A 19,825-nucleotide genomic window follows, 5' to 3' on the forward strand; every position below is an offset into this window, starting at 1 on the left:
GTTGTGGCTGGAGGGGCCTGGGTGAATTGGAAGCCCATAGCGGCTACACTGGCCCCAGCCCAACCCTGTAGAAAATCCTGAGCAGGATTTTGAAGCTAAGCATTCTAGGCATGCTCTCCAACCTCACTCACTCCAGGGTGACCTCTCTAACCCCTTCTCCCACCCACTTGCTCCAGACAACAGCTAATGTGGATCCTAGCTGCTCAAGTACCTGCCCTTAGGGATGTGCAGGACGCAGCCAAATCTGGATCCCAGGAGAGGAAGGCTTGGGGGGTCTCTAAAGGAAGACCCAGAAGCTCCAACCAGTGAAATGGGTCAGAAAGGTTTCCTCTGAGCTTCGGAAGCCAACAGGGGGTTAACAAGGTTACAGGAAATGAAAACTGAGTCCTCGGCACCTAGGCTGAAGATGTTAAACCCACCCAGTTTCTAAGTCTTGCCCTAAGCTGCCTTGAGAGAAACGGCTTCTTCCAAAGAGAAGATACACTGATTTCCTCAAAGCCAAGGTTTTTCACTGGATTCCTCTCTGGACCGTGTCTTAGTGTGTCCAGCCACAGAGGCCTAGTATAGATCAACAGGCTCTCAGGGCAGTCCACAAGTTGTTTATTTCAGTTACTAACCTGGTTTGTGACCCTTGACCCTCCTCACACCTGCCCCCATCCAACTTCCCCAGTCCTCCAGGACTAACCAGAAGAGTTCACAGAAAGGAGGGAGGCAGGCAGATTTGACCCAGAGGGAAGGGTTGGGGGGCAAGGGGCAGTCTGCCTAATGCAACATTTGGAATGCTTCTTCTTAGTTACTTATTACCAATGTCTATCAACACGATAATAAATATCTCTTTTGCAGGGAAAGCTGTATTTTGACTGTATCTTTTTCCCTTTTTAAAAAATGTCATGAACTCATTTTTATATTTGGAATAAATCCGTCAGCTAATGGAACAATTCATGATTATGGAAAAGTAGAATAATAACAGATAAGTTTAAAAAGAAAAGGGGGGTTGGGGATTTAGCTCAGTGGTAGCAAGTACAAGGCCCTGGGTTCAGTTCTCAGCTCTGAAAAAAAAAAAAAAGAAAAAAGAAAAATATCTCCAAGTACCTTCTCAATACCCATCTGTGTTTTGATGTATTCTCTTGTACTTCTTAATTTTGTACACTGTAGATTTTCTTTCTTTCTTTTTCTTTTTCTTTTTCTTTTTCTTTTTTTGTTTTTTTTTTTTGGTTTTTTTTTTTTTTTTTTTTTTTTTTTGGTTTTTCGAGACAGGGTTTCTCTGCGTAGCTTTGCGCCTTTCCTGGAACTCACTTGGTAGCCCAGGCTGGCCTCGAACTCACAGAGATCCGCCTGGCTCTGCCTCCCGAGTGCTGGGATTAAAGGCGTGCGCCACCACCGCCCGGCTGTTTTTTTGTTTTTTTGAGACAGGGTTTCTCTGTATAGTTTTGGTGCCTGTCGTGCAGACCAGGCTGGCCTCAAACTCACAGAGATCCGCCTGTCTCTGCCTCCCAAGTGCTGGGATTAAAGGTGTGCGCCACCACCGCCCACCGCCGGGCCCCATACTGTAGATTCTTGATACCATTTGGGGCAGGTGTGTGTGTGTGTGTGTGTGTGTGTGTGTGTGTGTGTGTGTGTGTGGACTGTGGGCACGGAACCTGCAAATGAAGCTTTGTGACCAGCTGTCATCATTGGCACCGTTAGCCTTTTCTATTATCTCAGACTCACCATTGTCAACAGGTCGCTAACCTCAGGCATGACTTGGAGAACCCCGTCTGCAGGGCAGGGAGCAGCTGTCCCGTCTCCCGCTTTCCAGACTCACTTCTGCAGCCTCTTGAAGGTCAAGCAGTAACTTTGCATCCTTTGTTTCTGCCCGGGGTTCCGGATGAAGCAGCTGCACAGGGGAGTTTGCAATGCCAAGGACAAGGGACACATCTTGCCTTCCTTGGGGTCCGCTGTGTGTGTCTTATACCCATTCCCTGGACACTGTGGAATTTTTATAGCAAAGAGCTCCTCCCTGAGAAGCTGTCTCCTCACAGCATGTGATAGAACGCTGCCAGAGCAGGAAGGGACTCACCCAGCGGCTGCCTCTTTAGATATTTCTACATTTAAAGATTGTCAAATGTTAAACAAAACATACTTCTTAATGAGCCGAGTATGTTAAGCAGGACTTGATATGAGCAGAGAGAGTAAGGTCTAAGGTTTCGTAAACACACGATGCCAAAGAGTACTCACAGAGGGTCTGAATTGCCAATGTTGACCTTGAAAATGGTTGATGGATCTCAGGATAGCAGTTCAGAATGGCCCAGAAAGAGACAAGGCTCCATAAGGGGACCGGGTGGGGAAGGGCCAGAGCCATACAAGGATCTGGGCACGCAGGGGCCTGAGTTCTGGGAGGAGATGCCAGGAGGTCCTTTTGTCTTCCAGCCCAGGCTTCACAACAGCCCTCAAGGTGGTGTTGAGGAGCCCTTGGTTTGTGAAGTTAGGAACAAAGAGATCGTTTGTAGAGAACAAATGCATTACATATTTCAGGGCCAGGAGAAACACCATTTTAGTGCTGTTTAACTGGCATTTATCCCGTGGAGACCGCACTGTATACCAACTGGACTAAATTATGCATTATCCTTTACAATCATAGGAGTCCTTATCTACATTTTTAATAACTGAATAAAGAATTGAAACAAGTTATCTTCCTAAGGTGGCACATCTCAGAAATGTCCAGGTTATTGGCTTTTCAAAATTCAGCGCAGCTTGACCCCGTCTCTAGAGCTCTGCCCTAGTAGGCTCTGTGCTTTTGGGGAAACATCCAATGTTCTGGTCTATCAGAGTGGCCAATGATGGATGAGAGAGCTGTGCAGCTGATGTGTTAATGTGAGCTGCAATTCTCAGAAATAAAGCTCAGTCATCCTGGGGAGCTACGGCTACCCTGCTCTTCACCTCCCCAGTGCCGGAGGCAGTTAAAGTTATCAAAAGGAATACTTACACAGGTATTATATTCGTAGGGCATCTGAATATACATTTATAGCCGCACCATCTTCGAGGGCACAGAAAGAAGTAAGTGCCTTATGCACAGAAAGCCATAAAGTAAAGATGATATATTATGCTTTCAGAAGATGGACCCAAAGGTTAGAGTAATGCTTCTTGCTTTCTGCAGCCACAAGGATGATCAACTATAATATCTGACAAATAGAAGGGATGCTGTTGGTGGTATTCTTTTTACTGATCACTTGATTGTGATGGGGCCCAATTTAAAGAATGAAATAGAGGCCAACTAAAGGTGATGTGCTTTGTGACTCTAATTCACGTCAGGTCAGGCATTGGTTTAAAGCCGGTAATGGGCTTACTTAATTACAGGTAAAAGCTTTCTGTCTGACGTAACCAGTGGACTCAGTGTTCTCCTGGGAGGGAGTCTTTTTTCATTTTGTCGTCGCTCCACGCTAGATGTAGAGTGATCTTCCGAGAACCCGGTAGCTACAGAGAAGAACAATGTGATTTTTAATTTAGTGGATACTGTGAATTCAATAAACCTGAAGGAATTACAGCTTGGCTCTTAACTACGTTCTGCAAGGGTTCAAATATTTATATTGAGACAAAGGCCCAGGTTGGGTGGCTGAACACGTACTCAAACGCAAACAGACTAGGCAGCTGCTGGTGGACCCCCTCTCCTAATAACTGGGGGAAGCATCCCAGCTTGCTTTTATTCTTTTTCTTCTGCTTTCTTTTTCTTTTCTTCCTTCCTCTTTTTCTAAAGGACAGAAAGTTCTGCTTCGCTGTGGAATGTCTTGGTGAAATGCCAGGAGAGCGCTCACTTCCAAGGGTGTGATTAAGCATCTTTACAGTTGTATTTATAGAGCTTCCTCACCTTGCAGAGGAAACCTTGAAATCCCCTTTTCTATTGTTTGCCAGAGTTAGATTTTGCTAAAGAGCTGGGAGGCTGACCCAGTGACCTGCAGCATATCACCTCCTGCCTTGGGGTGTTAGCATTCCCTACGTAAATAATTCAGTTAACAAAAACTGTTTAAAGTCTGTTATAAACCAAATATATACTTATCATCCAGCTCTTAGTAAGTTTTTATAGATACTCAATATATATTAGTATAATAAACTGCATTTAAAAAATAAAAATATGCAATAGAATAATAGAAATATAATAGAAAAATAGTATTTAGATGACCTACAGTCTTAAGATTTTCTACCTATCCGTTCAGACTTTTCTTCGTAGGGAGACACACAAGCATGTGTTTATTCTATGGACTTCATTCAAGTCATTAAATGTCACAGGTATATACAACTTTGTAGCCCATCACGCTTGTTCAGACTGTCTCAATTTTTTCTGTTTAGCCTCCATATTTCTTGAATATCAAGGTGTATTTCTACCAATCTCCAGACGTCACAACTTGGGAATCTCAGAAGCACTTCCAAGTCAGGGCATTGCAAACCAAATGAACCCACCTTCCAGGCTTTTCTTTCTGTTTTTCCAGCTATCGAGGGCTACAGTCTCTTTTTCTCCTTGGTGAGTCCATGGTGGTTACTAAGGACTTCGTTTTTTGTTGTTATTGTTGTTTGTTATTTGTTGTCATTGTTATTGTTGTTTGCTAATATGTAACAGCTGGCCAGATAGGCCAGCCCTTGTTCACATGCTTGCTAGTTGCCTGGGAAGTCGTTCTCAGAAGGCCTTGCCAGGACAAGTAAATGTTAAACACACTAAAGAAGTTCGATACACTCAGAATATTCACAGTCTGTGCTCTTTCCCTCACGCTACTTCCTGGCCACTCCCCACATATTGGCTTTATTTTTAAAATTACCTTATTTCTTTAATTATTAGACAGGCTAAGCATTGAATGTTTGTATTGTGTTAATGTTTGGTTGTCCCAGCTCTGAGCATTTGTAATTTTGTGCTTTTAAAAATGTGTTTTTAGCCGGGCGGTGGTGGCGCACGCCTTTAATCCCAGCACTCGGGAGGCAGAGCCAGGCGGATCTCTGTGAGTTCGAGGCCAGCCTGGTCTACCAAGTTGAGTTCCAGGAAAGGCGCAAAGCTACGCAGAGAAACCCTGTCTCGAAAAACCAAAAAAAAAAAAAAAAAAAAAAAAAATGTGTATTTAATGATCACAGTTAGTTTTTGACTAATCGAAATAAGGAGAAATAACATCTCAAAGATGAACTTGGAACTCTGATGTTGAATAGGGCTTTGTGCTATCGGTGTGTGTGTGTGTGTGTGTGTGTGTGTGTGTGTGTGTGTGTGTGTGTTAGTAACCCTCTAAGTCCAGAACTTGCCTCCTTCTGCTGTTCAGGCTCAAACACTCCGTATTTTTTTACTTCCAGACTTTCTTCCTCATTCGCCTGACTGAAGAATGCTCAGTGTCAGCAAACCAAGGTTTCCCTGTTCCCTTCCAATGTTCAGGAAGAACTCCTTTGCCATCTTGGGGAGTAACTGGGGACGTGAAAGTTAAAATGGCAAACGTTAGTTTGGTCAGAGAAGACAGATTTTGGTTTTAAGAAAATCCATGCATGTAGGTGGGGATTCGTAGAGAAATGTGTTTCCAGCAAGTGCTTAGAACTTGGGGCTTATGTAGCATCTGAAGAGAAGGCCCTGATGGGAATACAAATGACTTCCTATCCTAATAAGGGTAGATGGGGCAGAAGGACACATGCATGGAAAAACAAATGAGTTTTAGGAAAGAGAACCGGACCCAAGGAAGCAGATGAGGAAAAGGACAGTCTTGCCGTGGTGTCTATTTAGGCTTCTAGGCCAGTGATGAGTCATCCATCCCTGGATGCAAACCTCTTGGGGAGGGTATTCAAACTAATTGGGTTCTTTGGGATGGCTCTATTTGAAGGCAGAGGTGAGAGTGCAGAAAATACCTATCCTGAAATGTCTTTGGCTCAAAATAATTTTTATGCTGCTGTAGCATATTTTGGATACCTAGCTGCCAACTAATAATATTAACAATTTCTTTAGATTATATTTAGAAATTATATTGGTTTAGCAAAAATGGCAGTAGTATTTTTTTTTCTTTTGGGTCTATGATTCTCCAGCCATGAGCAGTTAGTTGGCTTGGTTTAAAGTACCAAGCATGGCCAGGTGGTGGTGGCGCCTTTAATCCCAGCACTCGGGAAGCAGAGCCAGGCGGATCTTTGTGAGTTCGAGGCCAGCCTGGGCTACCAAGTGAGTTCCAGGAAAGGTGCAAAGCCACACAGAGAAACCCTATCTCGAAAAAACAAAATAAAGTACCAAGCATGGATTCCCTCCTTTTGAGTGGCCTTAAGTCCGATTAAACAGCGGTTGGTTCAAGTCAAAAGTACCACTATTGCCCACCCACTCATTCTCGTTGTGGAGGTCCATTTGTCTCCACCTGCTGGGACTACCCACTGCTCTTCTCCCTTGGCAGCTTTCATAGAACCTTCTGATACTATAAGAGACAGTCTTTAAGGAGGAGGCTTCCGGGTCGGTTTCAGCTTGATTCCTCCAAGTCCTGTATCCAAAGTGTGTGGCATCTTCAACAATAGGGTCTCACCTTCAAGTACTAGGAGGCAACCAAGACAGGGGAGGGGAAACAGACAGTGCTGTGGCATCCTTGGAGCCCTGATGCACATTGATCTGGGAAACTTTATATAACATTGAGCATCCAGACCTTCCACGTTCACACGAAAAGGATATGGGACTAGGGATAACCAAGTTAGCTGGTATTTCCTGCTAACTTGCAGCATGCATAAGTTTCCCAATTTGTGAATGGAAAAGTCGACCATCATTCTTCCATCTCAAAACTTTTGAGCAGCTTGGTCCCTCCCTTCCTTCTTCCTTAAACACTTCAGAGTACATTTATGAGCCCAGCACTGTAATGGGCACAGGGCATACAGAAATGAAGCAACATCAATAATTCTCCAAGGATGGGGTCAAAGTTCCATGGAGGTCTCTAGACTGTGACCAAGGCTGAGAATCAACCCGTATGTCAGGTAGAGAAGGGGTCAGGGGAGGGAGGAAAATGAATGGCCTTTCCTCTCTGAGGTGGAAAGGGCTGTGTCTCAGAGAAGGAAGGACAGACAGCCCTGGTAGGGAGGCATGGATAGGTCGGGAGGGACCACAGTAGGAAGCTGGGGAAACAGGTAAGACATGAGACCCACCAGGACATTCAGGGCTGTGCAACAGCTGCCCTTTCTCCATCTTAAGAGCAGAGCAAGGTGAAGGAAAGACGAAGCCCCCGTCTCAGGGGCAGGAGTAGGGCAGGGAGACCCCTTATCTTCCTGTTGAGAGTCCATTGTCTCCTGAGCACTCCCAGGGGGGGGGCGGGGGGGGGAGGAGCTCAAACTGCTCACAGCCCACGTGTTGTTCTTTTCCTTCCTCCGTCCTCCCCGCCCCCCTCTTCTCTTTTCTGCTCTAGTTCATCTAGTTAGGCTAAGGAAACGGTGACAGAGAGCATGGGAGGTGACAGTGCAGAGGGACGCCTGGAACTTATCAGGGTGGCCTCGTTGGGAGGTTGTTTAGGGACTGGATTAAGAATTTAGGGAAGAAGGATGGTAGCTCTCCAGTGAGACGCCCAAGTGTCTAGTGCACAGGGATAAATACTGTCCTCAGTGTTTCAAACCTGCGGAGTTAGGAAGGCGAGCGTGTGCAGGACACCTTCAAAACCCCAAACAGACGTGTGGGGTTGGGACTTACATTGAGATTATAAAATCTGTTCTCGTACATCTTAGTGACTATAAGAAAGCTACCAATTCGGCCCAGAGCTTTCCTCCCTAAGGCCCAGCTGTACTGTGAGGTCTCCTTTTGTTTTATTTGGGTCCTGTCATAGATTTTAGGGAACCAAAGTCACACACTTTTCAGGATGAGTTTGGACAGGGAAAATGGCTGACACCATAAAATAGAAGACGATGCTTTGGGGACTTTTCAGTAGTGGTTTACAACCTAATATGTTCTTCAATAAGAACTTGTGTTACATGAACTATGAACCAAAGGCTGAGGGGCCCCCAGCTGGATCAGGCCCTCTGAATAGGTGTGACAGTTGATTGGCTTGATCTGTTTGGGAGGCATCTAGGCAGTGGTACCGGGTCCTGTGCTCATTGCATGAGTTGACTGTTTGAAACCTGGAGATTATGCAGGGACACTTGGCTCAGTCTAGGAGGAGGGGACTGGACCTCCCTGGACTGAGTCTACCAGGTTGATGGCAGTCCTCGGGGGAGACTTTGCCTTGGAGGAGGTGGGAATGGGGGATGGGATGGGGGTAAGGAGAGGGAGTGGGAGGGGGGAGAACAGGGGAACCTGTGGCTGATATGTAGAACTGAATGGTATTGTAAAATAAAATAAAAGGAAAAAAAAATTCCCCCCCCCCAAAAAAAGAACTTGTGTTATGTGACATTATGACCCAGTGTGAGATAGTTTATCTCTAGGTAAGTTCTATAGTATTTACGTTGGAGACATGTAGGTTCTTTTGTCCCCCAAACAAGGGTTTAGATGAATTGGAAGGCTTTCCAGGGCAACCGGCCAAAGAAGTTAGGAGCTGGGAGAATTGACTTATGAGCCAAGATTAGAAAAGGTTAAAGCATTCTGCTTGACTGGCAAGTCAAGGTACTGTCGATCAGGAGTAAGGGCAAAAGAAATGATGGTTCCCAAGCAAGAGACTGCTCTCCGTTCACCAGAGTCTCCCTGTCTAGGGGGAGGGGGCAGGAGAGGGAGGAGAAACAGAGTGGAGAAGAACACAGGAGATTGCTCCTGTCCGCTCTCTTTCCTGCTTCTAGTTAATTAAAGGATGTACCATTAGCCCCGGAAGCTGAGATCTGCTGTAGTTTTCCAGGAGTGGAGGATCCTTTGCCTACTAAGACCATCAGGCACAGCCCTGCCTGTGACTTATATATCATAAACCTGTCTGCTTGCCTCTGTGTCATATAAGTGCAAGATGTTTTTTCTTAAGACAGGCTTTTAATAGAAAATTTAGCAGACATTAAAAATAATGTTTGACTAGAGGAAGTAGGAACTGACCCATCCCCATACCACCCGGAAATTCCCACTGGAGGCGATTGTCTTGGCTGGGGCTCTGGTGCTCACTCTCTTGGGGGCTTCTGTTCTTGGTTCCTGCACGTCTCTCCCGGAGCCTCTCTAGCATCTGCTACAAGATGAATTCCCTTCCTTTCTCCTGCACCTCACATTCAGGGTGCTCCATCCTGAACGTGTGCTTCTCCACAGTGCCTGGTGGTGCTCCTCCCCTGTCCTGCCAGTGCTTATATTCTGAGTGTCACCTGAAGTCCCATTTTGGCCCCCCTTTGCCCTACGTGCAACCATTGCCCTGTCTTCCTCCTCTGGACACTGCCATTTTCTATGGTCCGGGGTGGCCTTGATTCTGTCCTTTACAGTAGCCTGCTGAGTTTCTGACTCTTCTTCCGGGTGCCTACCTCTTCTCCCCATTCCCTTCCCCTGGGAACATGCATGCATTCTGGAGCACAATGGCTCTTCCCTCCCCCGCTATTGCCAAGAATTCTAATCGGTGTTCTCCACTCAGTCTCCTCTATCTGTAATGAGGTTAGCAGTGCTGGAGAGCTGGAGAGCTGATTGAGAGGAGCACATGGCAAGCATGTGCTCTGTGTGTTAGATACCGTCATAATTATTGACAGCGTCCATATGTACGTCCTACTCTAATTCAGATCCACACTTGCCCAGATCTCTGATTTGAATCCCACCACCTCTGAATAATTTTGTGAAATTTTCCCACACTTAGGATTTTCTATAGTACTATTGATGATAGAAGTGGATCTGCTATCTGTTCTTAGAGTATATTGTATTATAATTACATACTTGTATTTCTGTCTCTCCCTCTAGACCAGCAGTTCTCAACCTGTGGGTTGTGACCCCTTTGGCAACCCTCTATCTCCAAAAATATGATTCATAATAGTAGAAAAATTACAGTTATGAAGTAGTAGTAAAAATAATTTTATGGCTGGGGGTCAGCACAACATGAGAAACTGTATTAAAGGGTCACAGCATTAGGCAGGTTGAGAACCACTGACCTAGACTATCCACACCCTGAGAGCAGAAGAAAGACTGTATGGTTATTTGTGCAGCCCTTCCTGGCTTCCTCCATTCCACGTAACGGCTGTGTGTGGTAGTGTCTTTTTTTTTTTTTTTAATAACGTTTTTATTAGGAAATAATTCAGATGCAATACAACTCAGCCTTTTACTGTGTGGTGCCATGTTTCTGGAACATGGACAGAATCGTGGAGACAGCACCAGTCTCTTTGAGAACATTCCTGTTGTCTTTGTCTCTCCACCTGCCAAATTGTGTCTTAGGACCATCCTCCCCTCCAACATGTCCTGCAGCCTGGTCAACCTCTGTTCTCCTTCCTGTCCCTATGGACTCTTCTCTCAGGAACATTTTCCACAAATTGCGCAATGTGAGCTCTTTCGTAACTGGCTCCTTTCATTGGGCATCATGGTTTTGAAAGTTCATCTGTGTTTTGTGGCAGAGGTCAGTCACTATTTCATCCCTTTTTAAGGCCCAGTACCGGCCCATTGTTTATCTGTTCATCAACCAATGGGTATTTGGGAACTTTCTACTGTTGACTTGACTCTGTGTACAGGTCTTGAGGTAGACATGTTTTCACTGATCTTGCATATATACTGAAGAGTAGATGTGCTGGGTCATGCTCGCTATGTTTAACTTTCCAAGAACTCCCGAAGTGTCCACAGCATTTTATCTTCTCACCACTTGGAACCTTTGGTGTACACCCTGACAACACTTTATGGTGGATTCATGGTGAACATGTGCTGAGACCATACAGTCAAACAATTATTTACAGACCATTTGCACTGTATGAGATGATGTGAACGATCTAGGTGTATACACAGGAGGGTGTGCCTGCAGAATGTACCATCACCAGGCCATTGTATATAAAGGAATTGAGCACACACCAGTCTTCTCTAACCCACTAGGAGTGGGGGCCCCAATTCCCCAGGTCCTGAGAGAGCACTGCATCTAATTTCTGTACATCTCACATGTGGTGGGTTTTCTCTATCTGTAGACTTAGAAAAGGTTTTTTTCTAACACTTTAATGAACTGTTTTCTACTTGAAAAATGCTCCCCATCCCTGAGGGACACTTTCCTGTATTGGAAAGGCACTTGAGAAAGGAAGAAGGTGACGAGATTAATCTCTAGTCAAATAAAAATACAAAACCTGAATTTTTTCCAAGTCTTGTCATTGTACCAAAAGGAGTTTCTTAGGAAATGCAAATATGTATTTTCTGCATGAATAAGGACAATGTTATTTAAAGGTGGCAACAAAGTGTAGAATCTTATATAAAGAAGTAAGGCAGTTAAAAGTAGAAAGAAGAAAGAAGTGGAAATGCACCAAGTGACTGCAGGAAGAATAAAAATATTACAGAGAGAGAGAGAGAGAGAGAGAGAGAGAGAGAGAGAGAGAGAGAGAGCTGACATTCCAGGCCCTGAGAGCACTGGCTGCACCGGGGTGCAGTGTGGGAAAGGGGCAGGCTGAGGCTGGAAGCCAATGTCCCTCTTGGATTACCCCATTTCCCAAGATGGGATGCGTGTAAGAAAAGTGGAACAACTCCTAATTCTAAACAAATGCCGCAAAGGCTCCTGGCAGGTCGCAGGGTTCAGGTGCGGGCATTGCCCACCCTTCTGGGGTAAGGAATCAAAAGATACAGAGGAACCTGACAAGAGACCCAGGCGGCCGCGGCATCTGAGGGGTGTACTGTAGAGCAGGGAACCCCCAGAGTTCCTGCTCTGACACTGGCCACCATCCTTCTATGATTATGTTTGTTTTCTTCACCTACATTGTTTGAGCACAGCAATTAAAAATGCATTAACCACCTTGTGATTTTCGTTTAAATTAAATCTATTTAAATAATGAGTCAAAGGCATTTGTTTTTGTAATAGTTTTTAAATTACTTGTAATGTAGTGTAATGTGCTACCAGGTCTATCGAGGGTTGAGGCAGGATACAGGGACTCGGGGACCAAGTTTATGAAGATTAAACCTCATTCCAGAGGCAACAAGAAGCATTAACTTTCTAAAAATTTCAGTTGGCACAGAATAACCACGTGCTTACGGGGTGCAGTGTGTTGCCTGTGTAAATAGTGTGTAGTGGTCGAAACAGGCCAGTTAGCATATCCATTGCCTCAAATACTTAGCATCTCTTTGTGGTGAGGACATTCCACACCTTCCCTTCTAGTTAGCAGGAAACACACAGTACAGTTGTTAATGATGGTCGCTCTCCTGTGCTATTGAAACCCGAATGTGTTCCCCTCAGCCACTCTGCTGTGCTGTCAAAACCAGAGGGTCATCCCCTTGTCTAATTGCAGCTGTGTTCTGCACCCTGGTCCTTAACCTTCTGGGCCAAGCGGCTCATCTGCGGGCTGGAAATGCCCTCCGCACTGAGGGTCCCTGAGTGAATGTTTAGGGCAGAACTAGAGAGAGAAAGACCAACTGGGAACCTGCTAAAATAGTCCACAGTTAGAGATGAAAAGGTTCTGAGCTAAAAACCAGGGCAGGCAGTGACCACAGACGTAAATCAAAGAAAGATGAAAGTGTCCCCAGCAGTTTCAGGGTGCAGAGGCTTTAACCCTGCCAGTTTTTCAGGGTTCTCTGGGTGGATCATAGGACTGCAGGAGATGGAACTCCCTAAAACAAACCCCAAGGAAATGGGATTTCCAACAGCGAGTATAGTTGTCTTTTTGTTTGTTTGTTTGTTTTAATTGCTTATATCTTTCCTACTTTTCCCATCTGAGGGTTTCTGCTTGGTTGTTTTTTGAGAAATAGTCTCATAGCCCAGGCTGGACACCCACTCACAGCAACCATTCTGCTTCAGCCACCCAGGGAAGGGGGTGGGGGGCATGAGCCAGCACACCCACCCAGTGCCGTTTTTCTTTACAGCCATGTTTTCTTTTTCAGAAGTGGCTCCAGGCATTTTAAGACTTTGAATTTTAGTTTCTGGGGAATCTCTTCATGCCTCTTGGGTCTTTTTAAAAGCAACGTCTTTGACATTTCCTAGACCCATCAGATAGGCTCCGGGGCTTACAGATGTGCAGTTTTCACAGAGTGACGCTGACCTAACCAGAGACGGGGATGACTAATTGGACCCTCCTGTGACTGCAGGCTGCTTTGGCTGGAGGTACCACCATGATCATCGACTTCGCCATTCCTCAGAAGGGCAGCTCCCTCATCGAGGCCTTTGAGACCTGGCGTAGCTGGGCGGACCCCAAAGTCTGCTGTGACTACAGCCTGCATGTGGCGGTGACGTGGTGGAGTGACCAGGTGAGGCAGCTGGCTTCCAACGTGCTCCATTTAGTCCCCTTGTCGTTTGCTCTGCATGAGAGCAGGATGCGTCAATGTCATAGCAAACCCCAGCGATGCCTCGGTGGCGATGGGGGGCAGCGATGTCTGGGAGGGGTGATGGGGGGCTGGACTGGGGGAGCGAGGCTCCAGTGCACGTTCTTCTGAATCTGTTGAATTCTGAGCACTGTGGAGGATTGCAATCAAAACATTGAAATGTAAAAACATCACGTAAAGCACACAAGGAAACCCCACCCTGCTCGTTCACAGATCCAGGAATTGTCGATGTTTCCTCTAATTTCCACAGTGCCTATCCCTCTTATTCCCAACTTCAACATGCCTAGAATCTTTTTAAAATGTATTAGAAAATTTTAATGTATGAGAAAAACATCAAAGAAATTCTAAGTTTAGAATTCCTTCAAATGGAAGGCCTCCATGTCTACTCCTGACAGGGGAGGGCAAGCTGGGATTCTGTCCAAGGCCCCCAAGCTGTGTCCAGGGGTGACTTGAGTTCTCCCAACACTACTCGGCTGCTGTCCTAAGAACCATTTACAACAGACCTCAAAACACTCTTCCGTGCCCAATCATTATTTAGGCCGTGATGAAAACAGTAAGATTTAGATAGAAAAGGTCACTTTGACAGCCGTTAAAATAGGTTTTCCACTGAAAATTTGTGTGTATGCCTTGGAAGAAATTTTCCTTGGGATTTAAACCCTAACTCATTTCTTCACATTGGACTTCGTTCAGAAATTTGAGGGGGAGGAGGTGGGAGTGAACCAAGGTGATACTGTTTGAGTAACTCACACACCAGCGTCCCTTTTAAAACTTGCTTCAGAAACCAACTGAATATGAAACAAGTGTTCAGTCTGTAACGAGTAACCCAGCAAACATCATCTCAAGGGTCATAGTCCATGGCTCAAGTGGATTTCTCTCCCCAAACAACATTCTAAGTGAGGAAGGAGTTGAATCTACTTCATACCTTTAAAGGCAAGCCCTTCCTGCCTGTCTTCCTTCCTTCCTTCCTTCCTTCCTTCCTTCCTTCCTTCCTTCCTTCCTTCCTTCCTTCCTTCCTCCCTCCCTCCCTCCCTCCCTCCCTCCTTTCCTCCCTCCCCCTCTCCTTTCCTCTCTCTTACTTTGTGAGAGAGCAGAGGCAATGGTGGACTTTAACCAGTCCCTGTCATACTTTAAACAGTGCAGAGATTCCCCCAATACCGGCTCCCTTGTGTTCCTACGACCAAGCGCTCTGTACAGCCTCAAACGACAGAAACTTGTTGTCTCTCAGTCTGGAAGGTTAGACAGCCAAGGTATCTTGGGATTGGTTTGTCCTAAGGGCGAAAGGCTCTGTCCCATGCTTTTCTAGAAGCTTCTAGCTCTCTGTGGTAATCTTCTGTGACCTTGAGGAAGGAGCTTTCTGACTTCTGCTTCTATCTCCTTGTACAAGCCTGCATTTCAGGTTCCTCTTTTTCAAGGTCAGCAATCTTCGCAGATTAGAATCCACGTCAATAACGTCGTTATAGCTAGCCACACCTGTGGTGAGCCTGCTTCTAAATAAGGGCTTAGGACTTTTGTTTTGTTTTGTTTTTTGTTTTTTTCGAGACAGGGTTTCTCTGTGTAGTTATGGTGCCTGTCCTGGATCTCGCTCTGTAGACCAGGCTGGCCTCGAACTCACAGAGATCCACCTGACTCTGCCTCCTGAGTGCTGGGATTAAAGGCGTGCACCACCACTGCCTGGCTAGACTTAAGACTTTTAACATAAGGGTTAGGGGTCACACAGTTTTCTAAAACTTTTCCCCCCTTTTATGAAGATTCTTTGTAGTCTTTTTTTTTCTTCTATTGAAAATAGTTTTTTTTTTTTTTTCTCACATAATATATCCTGATTACGGTTTCCCCTCCCTGTCCTCCAAGTTTCTCCCCACATCCCCTCCCATCTGATCCACTCCCTTTCTGTCTCAGAAAAGAGCAGGCTTCTAGGAGATGGTAATAAAATACAACAAAATAAAGTATAACAAAATAAAACAAAAAACTATCACATCAAAGTTGGACAGGACAAACCCAAAAAAGGAAGAGAGCCCAAGAGAAGGCACAAGAGTCAGAGACTTGTTTGCACACTCAGGAGTCCCTCAAAAAACGCTGACCTGGAAGCCAGAATATGCACACAGAGGACCCAGCCCTGTGCATGCTGCTTCAGTCTCTGTGAGATCATATGATCTCTCCTCGTGTTGAGTTAGAGGGCTTTATTTTCCTGGCATCTCCATCCTCTCTTTCTGTCTGTCTCCTGCAGGGCTCTCTAAGCTCTGAGGGGAGGCATTTGATGGAGACATCCCATTTAGGGCCGACTGTTCCAAGGTCCCTCATTCTCTGTGTAATATATGGCTGTGGGTCTCTGTATTTGTTCCCATTTGCTGCAGGAGGAAGCTTCTCTGTTGATGGCTGAACAACCATATCTATCTGTCTGAGTCAGGGAAGTCAGTTTTTAATATAGAGAGGGGCTTGCATTGTAGTCACATGTTGGCCTTGAACTTGCCTCCTGCCTATACCTCTGAGAGGTGAGATAATAGAGTATATGGACATGCCCAGTTTGGTGCTTTTTTAAATTGTATGCTTTTTGTTTCTTTGAGATGGGATCTCTCTACATAGCCCTGACTCTCCTGGAACTCATTATATAGACAAGGCTGGCCTGGAGCTCATATACACCTGCCTATTTCTGCCTCCCAAGTGCTAGTTGGTCTCACACTAGGATTAAAGACGTGTGCCACCACTGCTCAGCTGTGCTTTTTAATGAGTAGAAAGTTAACCTTCTTTGTCTATGTACTTACTCCACAAATTGTTGATATTTTCTACCTCAGTTAATAAGGTTTCTCTTTGTGGGTGGGGAAGTGTTCTTTTTTTCTGTTATATTATAAGTGTATATAGTTGTCTGGATAGTTTAAAGAGAAATTTTTTAAAGAGATAAACCAAGTTTATTGTTTGTCCAAAAGAAAGGCTCTTGCTAGACTCTTAACTTTTAGCAAAAATGTCCATTTTTTAAAAAAAAAAACTAGATGGCTGGAGCCAGACACTCCTCTGTGTATCTGGACCGCCTTCTCTTCACCCATTAGGCACCTCATGTTCTGAGAACTAGACCTATAAAGGAAGAGGATCTCACTAATCACCAGGGTGAGGATGAAGGAGCAGATGGACATGTGTGTTTGTCAGTTCTGGCTACCATAACAGTGTGCTGTAGGCTGGTGGTTTAATAACAGAACTTACTTCTCAAAGCCTGAAGGCAGAAGTCCAGTCGCAATGCACCAGAAGAGACAGCTTCCCATGAGACTTCTCTTTCGGGCTGTGGACAGCTGTCTTGTCTCTTCATCCTCTCTGTGCCAAGGCTTGCTGCCCCACCCCACCCCCCACCAAGTTGGAAGAGATTTTATTTGCTATGAGCAACACTCCTGCTAAGTGTCGCTGAAGTTTTCTCTGGTCCTGCCCAGCCCCATGAACCCTGCAGCTGCTTATAAAATAATCACTCAGAAGCTTATATTAATTTAAACTGCTAGGCCATTAGCTCAGGCCTACCACTGAATAGCTCGTACAACTAAACTCAGCCCATTTCTGTTCATCTATATGTTGCCACATGATCCGTGGCTTTACCTGTGTGCCATTACATGCTGCTCCCTCGATGGCAGGCTGGGATCTACTAACTCAGTCTTCCACTTCCCAGGATTCTCCTTGTCTGCTTATCCCACCTATACTTCCTGCCTGGCTACTGGCCAATCAGCATTTTAATTATCAACCAATCAGAGCAACACATTCACAGCATACAGAGCATCCCACAACAGCTATGCTTGTTGTACTTTTGGTTTTGTGTGTGTGCGCGCGTGTGTGTGCATGTGTGCTCATGTGTGTTTGTGTGTATGCATGTGTATATGTGTATATGTAAATGGAGGCTTTTCTCTGTCCCGTCCCATCCCATAGGCATTTTCAAATAATCGTTCAGAGGCTTATATTACTTCTTACCTGTGTTTAGCCACGTGGCTTGGTACCTTTTCTCAGTACAGCATTCTCATCTTGCTTTTTCTGTATCTGGCTGGCAAGTCCTGACTCTGCTTCTCTTCATCCTCAGCTTGGCTTTCCTGCCTAACTCCATGCCTAACACTACCAGCCTGTCAGCTTTTTATTAACCAACGAGGGTAATACATATTCATAGTACAGAAAAGGATTGTTCTACAGCATGTGTATGTGTGTGCGTGTGTGTGCATGTGAGTTTCTGTGTGCATGTTTGTGCATCTGTGTGTATGCATGTGTATGTGTTGACCTATAAAAGTTCAAACAACGTTCCTTTGCAAGTCTATTTTGAGACTTGAGCTTGGCCTTCAAAGTCTGTTACTGGGTAGTTTTGATCTCAGTTTGCCTCTGATATTTGACAACCCTGAAGATCTCCCAAGCTGTGGCTGGTCCAGAATCTTACCAGTAGTGACTCTCACCTCCCACGCATGCACGCTGTCAGGGCACAATACTCAGTTTGTGCTTCCTCAGGTAAACCTGGTCTGTCCACTACCTTCCTCTGAGAACTCAACCTATAGCGTTTCATTTGAGCCCCAGCCCTTACCACACAGAAGCTTTGGTTCCCTCTGGATGCATGGCTGCTCCTCTGGCTGCCATGTGGTTTCATCTTCTGTTTCTGGAACAACCTCCTAATCAGAAGATAGATGTAGAGAATTTTATAATCAAGAACAGTAATAAAGTACTTTGGGGGACGCTGTTAATTTCCCGTGATTTACAGGGATCATAGCAGCAGTTTATCAGGTAAAATGGGGTATGACCTGGGAGGAAGTTTGTGGATTTAACTGCATGTTTCCGAAAGAAACTGTCACCCTCGGGTTGCTTGTTTTTTCTCTGAATACACTCTTCTGAGGAGACGCTAAAATTATCGTTTACACCAGTGAGGGATGTGTTGTTGTGCCTGTCACCCCTCCCCCAGGTGAAAGAAGAAATGAAAACCCTTGCCCAAGATAAAGGAGTTAACTCTTTCAAGATGTTCATGGCCTACAAGGGTGTGTACATGGTGCAAGATGAGCAGATGTATGCAGCCTTCTCCCAGTGCAAGGAGATCGGAGCAATCGCTCAAGTGCATGCGGAAAACGGAGACTTGATTGCAGAGGTGCGCACTCCCTCCCAACCCTTCTGCAGACAGGAAGACAGCTGTGCCTTGAAGCGAGGACATTCGGCCCTGCAGTGGTATTTGCTCTGCCCATGACCTTGGGCTATCGGACCCAAAGGAGGCGGTGCTTCCTGAGGTCGTACAGTGACCTCTTATAAAGAGAGGAGAGAGGGGTCATGCGGTCCCTTCTTCCATTTATTCATTTATTTATTTATTTATTTGGTTGTTTGTTTGTTTACTTTTATCCTGGCGTGATCGCACTCCAGACGGCCTGGGAACTGAACCCAGTTACTCCGTTCCTCTGGAACATCAGTCAGTGCTCTTAACCTCTCTTTATAAGAGGTCATCACGTACAAGGGCAGGAAGCACTGCCTTCTCTGGGCCTCATAGCCCAAGGTCATGGGCGGAGCAAATATCACTATGGGGGCCTAAGAAGGTAGATTCAGCACTTGGAAGGGCAGAAACCAAGCTGTTCTCCATCTGTGTCGCACACATACCTGGCTTGATTTTCTTGGCCACTGCCTTTGATTTTATGCAATGGGTCTACGTGGTTGGGGGAAGAATTCTCCTTTTCCAACCAGCTACCTATATTCAATTTTTAAAATGTGCTGTCATAAAAAGGTGAGTTATTTTCTTTTAGACTTATGCATTATTTATGTGCACGTGTGCCTGCATGCGTTTATGTGTGCCCTGTACATGTAGACGCCTGTGGAGGTCAGAAGACGTTGGATCCTGTGGAACTGGAGTTACAGACAGCTGTGAGCTGCCATGTGGGTGCTGGGAACTGAACCTGAGTCCTCTGGAAGAACAGCCAGTGCTCTTCACTGCTAAGCCTCCTCTCCAGACACTGTAAATCATTTCCTTCGCATCCCTGAGCACTGGCCTGGGTTTTCAGAGGCTCCGGCGGCTGGTATGGAATGCTCGTGTGTGGACCTCAGTGTGGTCTGATGAAGTGAGCAGACGGTACTTTAAAGCTTTACACTTTCCAGAGACTGGGTATTAAACTGTGCTCTGGAGGAATCTAGAGGATATTTATTTCTCATGTTAGTTCCATTACTAATGCCCAAAGGGTATGCCATCTGCAAGATTTAAGGAGCTGTCGCTAACCCTTTGTATTAGCTGATTTTTTTTTTCTTTCCCCCAGGCTTAGCTCCCATTAAAGCAAGTAAGATTGCAGCCCAGCAGCCAGGAGGCAGTGGAAGGAAGGAGAAGGGAGTGTGAGCCACAGACCCAAACAGGCCAGAGTTTAAACTTGACGATGTGACCTCCTCACTGTGTGACATGGGCAAGTGGTTTCATTCCTCTGAAACGTGACTTGCAGCCCTTTTTGTGAAAGAAAGAAAGAAAAATTTGAAGAAATAATGGATCTAATATTATTAGTGGACTGACTTGGGAGCAGTGGAGACTTCGATTCAGAAAACAAAACT

At 45.4% G+C, this 19,825-nt stretch overlaps 1 protein-coding gene across 2 annotated transcripts in view; it reads left to right on the top strand.

The window, feature by feature from the left end:
- Positions 1–19,825, top strand: part of Dpys (dihydropyrimidinase) — an 86,003-nt gene that overhangs the window by 1,008 nt on the left and 65,170 nt on the right. For both annotated transcript variants that reach the window (XM_042264713.2, XM_006988696.4), the window contains exons 2-3: positions 13,082–13,240; positions 18,219–18,398. In XM_042264713.2, coding sequence (XP_042120647.2) covers positions 13,082–13,240; positions 18,219–18,398 — 339 coding nt within the window. The remainder of the gene's footprint in view (positions 1–13,081; positions 13,241–18,218; positions 18,399–19,825) is intronic.

This window comes from Peromyscus maniculatus, chromosome 20 (genome assembly GCF_049852395.1).
Source record: "Peromyscus maniculatus bairdii isolate BWxNUB_F1_BW_parent chromosome 20, HU_Pman_BW_mat_3.1, whole genome shotgun sequence".
NCBI lineage: Eukaryota > Metazoa > Chordata > Mammalia > Rodentia > Cricetidae > Peromyscus > Peromyscus maniculatus.